We start from the raw sequence: 10651 nt of genomic DNA on the forward strand, positions 1-10651 counted from the left end.
AATACATTCCAGCAACCCAGAGGGAACGGCAGCTGCAGGGTTCCAATCTTGAGGAAAAACCCATGGAGAATGTCCCTCTGGATGCTCCGTTGTTGCCACATTGGCCTCGATACCACCCCATGGGAGCAGTGTGGGGGAGAAGCACCTCCGCAGCTCTCTCTGCCCAAAGACTTATTTTGACCCTCAAAATGCAGACGCGTTCCAAGCGACGGCCGCCTCGCACCCCACCAGCCAAACAGAGCTGCTTTCGGTGTTTGCACAAAACGGAGGATTCCGGTTATACCTGTGGACCAATTAAACCTTCCCAGCGAATAGAAGGCCGATTCATCGGGCCTTCCTGGGCTGCTTTAAATTCAACCCTGGTGGACCGAGAAAAAGAAATCAAACGCTTTGACACAAGGTGCCCTTCAAGACTCCGTTCGGCCCCGTGAAGCACCGGGCCCCACCGAGGCACCTGAAAATAACGGACGGTTGTGAGGAGAATTTAATCACCCCCAATCGATGTGGATTTTTTTTTAAATGAAATCTTTCACTTTTTGAAAGCAAAACTCAGCCAGCCATGCGGAGATCAAGGGACTCCAATAAACTGCTTATAGCGGCATCCTACGCTAGCCGAGGATCAGAGGAGACGGGTCCAAATGAAAGGCAGTATGGCAGAGTGGTTAAGAGGGGAGGCCTCTAATCTGGAGAACTGGCTTTGGTTCCCCACTCGTCCTCCACACCCAACCAGCTGGGTGACCTTGGGCTAGTCCCGGTTCTCTCAGGGCTCTCTCAGCCTCTCCTACCTCACAGGGTGTCTGTTGTAGGGAGAGGAAAGGGAAGATGATTGTAAGCCCCTTTGAGACACATGCAGCCGAGCTAGGTGACCTTGGGCCAGTCTCAATTCTCTCAGAGCTCTCTCCGCCTCACCTACCTCACAAGGTGCCTGCTGTGGGAAAGGAGATTATAAGCCCCTTTGAGAAACATGCAGCCAATTTGGGTGACCTGCTACGTCTGCTATGGAGAAAGTAAGGGTAGACGATGGGAAGCTGCTTTGGGACTCCTTTGGTTAGTAAAACGTGAGATACAAAAAAAAAATAGCTCTTCTTTAATTCCCAATTATCACATTGTATGTTGAATCTCCCTTCCCCCAGTTGTTTTCTATGCAAAAGGAAGTATTTAAAAGATTGCACTGAGAGAACCTCCACCTTGACCTCCATTTTAATACACAGGGTGTGCGTTAAAATATCCTCACCCCCTGCTTGCAACTTCCATGTTTGTTTCCCCAAAAAGAGATCGGCAATCTCACCGCCAGCCTAAGATCAATCAAGGTAGTTTCGCTTCAGAGCCAGCAGGGTGCTGTGGTTAGCCTTTAATCTGGGGAGTTGATCTCCCAAATTCAGCCAGCTGGGTGACCTTGGTCCAGTCCCAGTTCTCTCAGCGTTCTCTCAGCCTCACCTACCTCACAGGATGCCCGTTGTGGGGAGAAAAATAAGCCCCTCTGAGACACATGAGGCCTGCTGGGTAACCTTGGGCCGGTCACGGTTCTCTCAAAGATCTCTCAGCCTCACCTCCCTCAAAGGGAGAGGAAGGGAAAGGCAAATGTGAGTCCCTCTGAGACTCCTTCGGGTAGACAGAAGCGGAGTGTTAAACAATAGCTCTCCAAACATTCAAGGCTGTCCCTTTTAACCTACAATTCTGTGAATCAATCTACTTTGGGTTCTCCTTCCCGAAGTGGGTACCGGCGTGTTTGGGAGAGACGCTGAGCTGAACGGAGGACAACTTGACTTCCAGATCAAATGTGCCCGGAATCCTTCCTCGTTTCCCTTCCCCATGGGAGCAATAAACAAACAAGCCAAGGACCCAGCAAAGCAGCCCGGCCACCTTGGCCACCTGCTACGCCCCAACCAGCCTGCAGCTCAGGGGGGGAAGCGTCAGAGGCCCGGCCGAATGGCAGGCGGCTTTATAAATATCCTTCCCGCAGCTGCTGAAGCCCAGCCGCCAGGCCGAAGAGCAAAAGAGATTAATTGGGGCAGATCCAAATGACAGGGATGGTTTTGACAGTTCTTGTGCCCCCCCCCAGGGCATATTCCCCCACTCCCCATTTTACAGCTTTCTCCGGGGGACCGTTACAAGATGGAGAGATATCACATGGTAGAGTAGGGGGAACGTGGACAATCCACGGTGCGACAAAGTTAACAGACATGAGTCCTCTGCCCGAAAGCAAAGAAGCAGAATGAGACTGACTTCAAATTAATCAAGCGGTTCCCCGCAGTTAAATAGTGTTGGTGTATCTATATACCAATAGCCACACGTGGGCCACATCTGCAGATATCTATATCTGCAGAGTGGGGGCTTGCAGAAATAAGAGAGATATTGCTGCAAACTTGGGCAAATTCCCATGTTTGCGGAAAAAGCTGAAATCCTAAAAAAAATCAAATTTGGGGTGTAACCCTTTAAAAAAATCCCCCCCCCCTCCTAGTATCCATGCATGCGCAGACAATTTACAAACTTACCTCCACGCCAGCAGCTGCAAAGATGTGGAGGAAAGAACCCTCAAGCGCCTCAGGAACTGCTTAGCTCAGATTGGCCAGCGTCCGTAGCAGGGGGCGCCCTCAACCGTAGCAGGGGGCTGCAGGGGCCACACTGGCGGGTTTTTCACCGGGCTACGTGCTTTTACGTCGAGTATGGATCTGTGAGCATAACCTGCTCAAGATCCCTGACCACAAAGAAATCAAACTGGCCTCGACCAGGGCCAGGACCTTTTTTGGCACTAGGCCCAGCCCGGTGGTACGCTCTGACGAATGAGATCAGGGCCCAGTGGGAACTAAGGAGGTTTTGCAGGGCCTGTAAGACGGAACTGTTCCACCAGGCTAGGGTTGAGGCCTAAGTTGACCAGATTGTCCCACTTTGGGGGACAATATATATATATTACAATACTATTTTTTCATTTGCACATTCTATGAAACGTTTTGTTGCTACATACAGACCAAATTTTAATCAAGAACCCCTTCCCACACTGGTCAATGTCCCGCTTTACCAATGTCCCGCTTTTACCAATCTGGTCACCGTAGGCCTACCAATAGCATCCAAATTCTGGCCTCGCTACCTAAAACACCCAGGATGCAGCTAACACCTGCCGCCAGTGCTAATGGGATGCGACCGTAGGAGACCCTCACTCTAAAAAAGAAAGAGGCGACTCTGAAATATGTCTCAGCGGCAAAATTTACACGCTTGATGCAAAATGGATCAGATCTTAAGAGAAAACGGAGCCCGATATTGGACTAGGTCAATTGATTCAATGGGATGGAGAGAAGTCATTGATTTCTAGGAGCTATGTGTAAATGGTGGAAATATAAACTCGGAGGGGGGGGGGATTAATGAGTATTTTTGAAAATTGTATATGATACATTGTGATGTATCAATCTAATATTCACATCCATGGTTCTGAAAACGGAATGTTTTAAATTTTCGATTGATTGATTGATTGGATTTTTATACTGCCCTCCCAGTGCATGAATATGCCGTTATGTATTTCTTTTTATTGGAATGTCTTTTTCTTTTCGGAACCGATAAAACCTGTATTAACAGAGAAAGAGGCAGCTTGTCTAAATGAGACTTATTTTAATGCCGATCGTTTTAGGAGTCCTGATTTTTATATGATTTATAAACAACGGCAAGCCGCCCTGAGACAACCAAGGAAGGAGACACACAGATGAAAAAATTAACACATGCAATAAGACGGCTAACAAAATGCAAACAGGCTTTGGCAGTCGTGCAGACTTGTGGTTATATGGGGCTAAATATCAGGTCCCGAATGCGCTTGTGGCAGAGCCCACCCAACTATTTGCCTCTTGACAGAAATATGAGCATCGTGCTTTCTGGGTAGATGTGACGGAGCTCTTTGAACTGTCCCCTGCTGCGATTGAGTGAACTGAAATCTTAGCTATTTGTATGTAGGGGGGATCGCCCCGTCAGTCCGCATGCCTGTTGTATTTAGTTGGCTACACATTATTATAGGCTTCCTCTGTCTAACTCTGCCATGCGATAAAGCAATAAAATGCGCCACATTAACTTTTTTCCCCTGATCTAATGGCATGAAAACCACATTGGGCATGTGCAAAGCGCCACCTGCTCACAGGTGACTTCTGGCGACCCCACCAAGGGGCTTTTCAGTGTGAGAGAGAGAAGCCCCCATTGTTTGCCACCCCTGTAAGGCCTTCCTTTGAGATCTCCCATGCAAGTACTGACCATGCTCAGCTTCCGAGATCTGACAAGCCTGGGTTATATCCCATGTCTGAAAACCACACTCCCTGAAAACCACACTCCTAAAGGGTGTGTGTGGGGGGGAGCCCTACAAGTTTATTGAACTTCCACTGGGTTGCTCTCAAAGGATGAGTGCAAAAGAAATACACCGAGAGCGTCTCCCCTCTGACCCCTGTTTTAATACTCAGGGTATGCATTAAAATCTCCCCCAGAGGTCAAGGTGAAGAGGAGACACTGTGGGTGAGATTCTTTTCTAATGGTCCAATGCTGTTTGCACCGTCCATGTTTCATTGCTCATAAACAGATCGGCAGCCCAGTCACCAGCCCAAGTTCAATTGAAGTGGTTTCGCTTTGGAGCCAGCATGGTATAGTACCGAAAAACGACAACCTCTAATCTGGAGAACTGGGTTCGATTCCCCAAGCTTCCATGTGCAACCAGCTGGGTGACCTTAGGAGAGTCATGGTTCTCTCAGAGCTGTTCTCACAGAGCAGTTCTCTCAGAGTTCTCTCAGCCCCACCGACCTCACCCGTCTGTGATGGGGGGAGGAATGGAAGGGGGATTTGTAAGCCGCTTGGGGAGTCTTTTGGGTAGTGGGAAAGTAGGGTGTAAAAAAAACAGCTCTTCTTTTTCCTATTGCTGAAACTGCAGCCCCCAAGTATGCTTACTCAGAAGTAAAGCCTGTGGAAATCATGGGGATTTTTAAAATTAGGGGGGGGGTGTTTACAATGCATTCCAGAACCTGGATGAAACTCCTTAATTATTTTTTTTCCTCGCTTTTTTTCTTGCACTTTGAAACTCTTTCCATATAATTTTCCTATCGGGTAGCATTCATAGTGGACATTGATTTCTTTGAATCAATGGGTAGCTTTTCATATTATTTATTTTATTCAATCTGTTATTTAATCTTAACCACCACCATTCCCCCCCACCCAAGAAAACCCTTGTGCACAGCCTTGACATATACCCAGGTGGAGGGGCCCTCAGACCCCCGCCTGACCCCACCCACCGTCCCTGGAGGCCAACCCACACCCCTCAAAGGAGCTTCTTCCCCAAAGGGGTAGTCAAACTGCGGCCCTCCAGATGTCCATGGACTACAATTCCCACAAGCCCCTGCCAGCATTCGCTGGCAGGGGCTCGTGGGAATTGTAGTCCATAGACATCTGGAGGGCCGCAGTTTGACTACCCCTGGTTTAAGGCCGTCGGAGGAAGCTTCAAGGCTTGGCCCTCTGGTGCAGCTGACCTCTGCGGCCAGCTGGAAAAAGAGGCCAAGGGCAGCTAATCCGGGAGAGGAGAAGGGAAGGGCAGGGGAGGGAGGGGATACTGGTGATGAATTCTGTCTTCAGACCTCAAGGTGAGTTTACACTTGTTGATGAAGCAAATTCCCCATTCCATGGGGGATTCCTGGACAGTTCACATGGAAGGAGTGTTTATGTGTGTATGGGTGTATGTGTATGTGTGTGTGTGTGGGGGGGGGATATCCCTTTGGTTTTGCTGGGCCAGAATAACTGTGCAGAGGGTTGTGGGGTCCCGGGATGGCCAGCCAGCTTGCCTTGAGCCGGACCCCTGGGATGGAGCCCCTGGATGGGGAGGTGCCAAGCTGAGGAAAGGAAACCTCAGAGACCCCCATTGCCCGACACTGGACTGGCAGGGGCAGCGATTCTTCCAACTCAGGCCATGTTCCCAAGCAGAGCTGGGCAGGTTTCCTTCCTGTTTTGTTGGGGGGGGGTATTTCCAGGAGAGGCCGGAGATATGCTGGTCTGTTCCTTTCCTAATGGCAGCGTTGGATCTGTGCCCTGGTTAGTACGCCCAGCGGCCAGCAGACTGTACACAACTGCTGTGCAACAGATGGTGGGTGTAAAGGGCGGGGGGGGGGGAGAAGGTAGGAGAGGTTTCAAGAGGAGGGGGCCTGAGTTTCCCAGTGCATGGAGAAGGACGCTGGTTCAGTCTCACCCAGCGGGCTCGTGACACGTTCAGAGGGTATGCCGAAAAAAGAAAGCACGGAATAATAAAACCTAGCTTTCCCTTTCTCTTCCCACAGACATAACTCTCCGGTCAAACTTTCCAGCAGGTCTTCTTCGTCCCCTGGAAACAGAACCCACTTGGAAAAACGCATCTCCTCCATGGAAAACCCAGGGCGAAAGATCAAAATGGACCGTTAGCTGGGTGGGGAGCCGAAGCGGCAGCAGAGGGATGGGATGGGGGTTCAGAAATAAGGCCGAAGGCGCCCCAAACCAGGGGCTGTCCTGTTTACCCCAGCTGGGGGAGTGCTTTCCATAAGGAGGAAAGAGATCAGCGCATTTCTTCAGCGTGGGACCAGGCCAGCGGCCTCTGTGATGCTGGGGAAGTCTTCCTGAGGTAGAGGGGGGCTCAGACACAGATTGAAGCGTCCCTGCAGGAAGATACCAGCATGTCCCAAGGAGGGAAAGATTGTGTGCCCGTGTTCTGAGAACTGCCCTGATTCAGCCTCACATATTATTTTAGATTGTGAACCTCATGGGAGTCTTCGCAGAAAACTTCTGGATCCTCTACTTTGTCCCAGGGGTCTCGTAAATGATGAAGCTACCCTCCAGTTTCTGCTTAATGATCTTTCGGCAGAGACCACATTGTGTGTAGCTGAATTTTTAATGGCTGTTTATCGGGCCAAAATTAAGATGTTTTAATCAGCTGGTTTTACTGTATTTCAGTTTATAATATTAGCTTATTTTATTCTGTTATATCTTTACCCTGCTGGGCCGTACTTGCCTCTTATTGTTATGCCAATAAAGGTTTATTATTATTATTAGTAGTAGATAGACTTTAGGAAGCTTTGCTCTGACAGCCCAGCTGGTCAGTTTCCAGTGAACTTGACCAACAAGCGGGTTAGGCAGAAATTGACCAGCGGAGGTTTAGACAGAAATTGACAAACGGAGGCCGAAATTGACCAGTGTGGGAGGTAGGGAGAAATTGGCAAACGGGGAAGTCCTTTTTAGGTCAAGATGAAAAGCCTTCCTCACCTTCGCCCTCCCTGCGGCAAATCCAAATTTCGGAAAGGTTTGGCGAAATTTTGCAACCACCGTGGAGATGGGAGGCGGGGAGAGTTCTCCTCTCCCCAGGCCTAGAGATTCAGAATAAACTGCAAAGCAAGTTTGATTGTCCCCCAAGTCGAAAGACTTACTTTGGTGCTGAGTTCTAATGCTACCAGTGCCCCCCCCCGCACCGTTAAGCGTGCCTTCAATAGCCATCCCTTGAAGAGGAAACATTTGCAGCCAAGGCACAGTTTCTCACATACGGGCCCTGCAATCCGAGGGCACTGCAATGAGGGCACTGCAATCCGAGGCCTGGTGGGCGAAACCTATTCGGCAGCCAAAGAGTTGGTTGTTTTTGAATGTTTGAAGCTGGTTCCTAAATAGTTTGAACTGTGACAAACCCAAAGAATTCTTGGGGGGGGGACACCAACTCCAAGGCTGGGACGATGGGATTTTTCCGAACACAGGCCCAGCGGGCCTGCACAATCTAGTCCTTTAAAATTGTACGTTTTTATAATTTTTTATAATTTCAGCAGATTTTTTAAAAAACTTTTGGGGGGGTTGGTTTTTCGTTTTTGTTTCCATTTATATATATCTTCTGGTTTGGAGGTTACGTTTTACTTTAAGGTTATAGTTTTTATTTTATTTTCTCCCCCCCCCCTTTCTGCTGAGACACGAGAAAGGTTTAAGCGCCTTGCTCTTGACATCGAAAGACGGGGTCTGTCTGCTCCACATTTCTGTCCCCCTTGGTGCAGATTCCTGCTCCAAATATTTCAGGGCTCCACTAGAAGGCCTCTTTCTCCTTTCGGAATCCCGAAAGCAAATCAAATGTCATCGGCAGAGATTCTAAAGGAGCCCCGGATCCTGACTGTGGCCAGGGAAGCGGTTTGGTTTATTAAGCGGTCCGGTGTGTTTGAAAAAGCAACTCTGGATTTTCTTGCATTCAGAGCAGGAAGTTTGGAAATCTTCACCGAAACGGATCCTGTTCGATAGCCAGCCATTTCTGGAGGAGTTTTTCCAGAACTTATATATTTACCGCCCGGCTCCAAAAAAAGTTTCTGTCCCCCCTCCCCCCCTTCAGGATTTTAGGGGCAAAGGAACGAATCCGGAGTGCAAGGCAAAACGGATTCAAGGTGTTGTTTGCAAGCAAAGTCGAAATTATTGAATTCTGCGCCAGGGAAAAGAGATGCCAGGCCGCATCCCTACAAGGGAGTAAGTCCCACTGAATTCTTAGGGGGGCTTCTTCCCGTGTGGAAGCACAGAACGTTGTACACAAAACACTTTGAAAATGAATTGATTCCGAAGTGGAATCCAGCGGCGAATCTTCCTGAATTCCTCCGTTGAAGTGAGCGGCGACCGCCAAGAAAAGCGAGGCCAAAAATTGGAGCCTTCCATTTCTTCGTTTGGGGGAATGGAGAATCCAGGAGATTTTCCCTGCAAGAGGCCAGTTCCTTCCCAGCTTTTTAAAACGAAGGGCTGGCGGGCCTGAATCCGCACTGCCAATCTTTAGTAAACCAGGAGTAAATCTTTAGTAAACCACGAGTAAAGTACTAGCATGTCTGATTTCCTCCCTTTCCATTTACTCCGCATATCTGGGCTTTAATCACCTTGTGCATTTGTTATTTTTCAGTCCTGTACATTGGGGAGGTCACGCTTCTACCTCTTTCCTATACTGGTTTTTTTTTTTTTTTGGAAAGGCCACTCCAGTGTCTTAAATTTCTAAATTTCGCATCGATGAGCGGGCAGTTGCCCTTAAAGGCTTTTTATCTCCGCAGGCCCCGAGGAGATTTTCCCGGCAGGAAGACTTCGCGGCGGAGGGCTGCGCTCCTGAAACCGCTTAAGCTCCAGACTTGTCCCGACCAGGGAAAGAGTTGGGGAAGGCCAAGCTCGGGCGAGGGAGGAATGCGGCGGTTTTGACCCTTCCAAAAAGGGTTTCCCGCCGCCCCGGACGACGAAGAAACCCGCCGAGGTCGAGCTGCGGGTCGACAGATTCAGACGGGCGGGTGGAAGGCAGGCGGGAGCAGCCGCGGGGTGCCAAGAGAACCGGTTTTGTGTGATTCCCACCCCCCCCAAAAAAAATCGTCCCTACCGTCTCCACCATCTTCAACCCACCCACCCCGGACTCCGAAGGGCTCGATCCGGTTCGGGAGAGGAGAGAAGTTGTGCTGCAAACGGCGCCCTGGGCCCAGTTGCCAATCGGGGCGCTCCTTCTGACGGGTCTCCCCCCCCCATAATCCGAGCGCTCGCTACCGGCCCCGATCCCGCCTGTAAGGAGCCCCTCGGCTGCGTGGGCCCAGCTCCCCCGGTGCTCTGGCGACGGGTCCAATCCTCCACCCCCACCGCACCCTCGAAGCCCCCCTCCCCGCAGAGACCCCACCCCTCCCCTCCCCGCCGGTCCTCTCGCCTCCCCCTCCCCAGGCTGGCTTCGCAGGTGAGGTCTTGCTCGGAAGCGGGGCTATTCATAGCCGGCGGGCCGGAGCTATTCCTGGCCGGCGGGAAGCGAAGGAGCGGCGAGGAAGGGAAGAGAAAGAGAGGGGGGAGGGAAGCTCCAGGCTCGCTGCGAGGCCGGGCCGCTGTCCCCGGGGGCTCTTCCCCCTTCCTTCCTTCCTTCCTTCCTTCCTTCCTTCCTTCCTTCCTTCCTTCTCTCCGTCTTTCCTCCTTCCTTCCTTCCTTCCTTCCCTCTCTCCCTATTTCTTTCTTTCTTCCTTCCCTGTCTCTCTCTCATTCTTTCTTTCCTTCCTTCCTTCTCTCCCTCCCTCCTTCCTTCCTTCCTTCCTTCCTGTCCCGAGAGGCCGTGGCGGGCCGCACTCACCGGCGTCGAGGCTGTCCAGGGCCGGGGCGGCTTCGTCGTCGGCGTCCGGGCCGAGGCTCTCCATGGCCAGCTCGAGGCCCTTGGCGTCCCAGTCGCGCAGCTTGCGCTTCTTGTTGGAGCCGATGAGGGCCTCGACGGAGAAGGCGTGGGCGCGGGAGCTGAGGGCCACTGCCGAGCGCCGCCGCTCGCTCATCTTCGCCGCCGCCCCGACGGAAGGCAGCCCAGCTCAGCCCAGCCCCGACGGCAGCTCCTACATGGAGACGCAGCCCGCCCGGGTGGCTCGCCGGCGCCGGCTCAGAGGCGCGCTGGCCGGCCGCGCTTCATCTTTCGGGGGCCGGCCCGGGCTCCGATCCCAGCCTCGCTCTCGCCTCGCCTCTCACCCCCGGCCCGCCTCCGGCCCGCCTGTCAAGAGCCGGCCGAGAAGGGGCGGCCCAATGCCGAGGCCGCGGCTGCGGCGGAGCCCTCGACGGCCCGAGCCAATGAGTGGAGGCGGCCCCGAGGCCAGACGTCGCCCGCTTGGCTCCTCCCGGGCGCCGGATTAACCCGTTGCGGGGCGGAGGCAACCCCCACTTCGGGCGTCTGGCACAC

The 10651-nt window shown here is 51.8% G+C and overlaps 1 protein-coding gene across 1 annotated transcript in view; it reads right to left on the reverse strand.

Moving 5' to 3' along the window:
• The window catches only part of TBX15 (T-box transcription factor 15), a 125215-nt gene extending 114666 nt beyond the window's left edge, over window positions 1-10549 (reverse strand). The window contains exon 1 of the mRNA XM_077345896.1: window positions 10064-10549. Coding sequence (XP_077202011.1) covers window positions 10064-10256 — 193 coding nt within the window. The 5' untranslated portion in view covers window positions 10257-10549. The remainder of the gene's footprint in view (window positions 1-10063) is intronic.
• Window positions 10550-10651: the final 102 nt, after the last annotated feature.

This window comes from Paroedura picta, chromosome 7 (genome assembly GCF_049243985.1).
Source record: "Paroedura picta isolate Pp20150507F chromosome 7, Ppicta_v3.0, whole genome shotgun sequence".
Lineage (NCBI taxonomy): Eukaryota > Metazoa > Chordata > Lepidosauria > Squamata > Gekkonidae > Paroedura > Paroedura picta.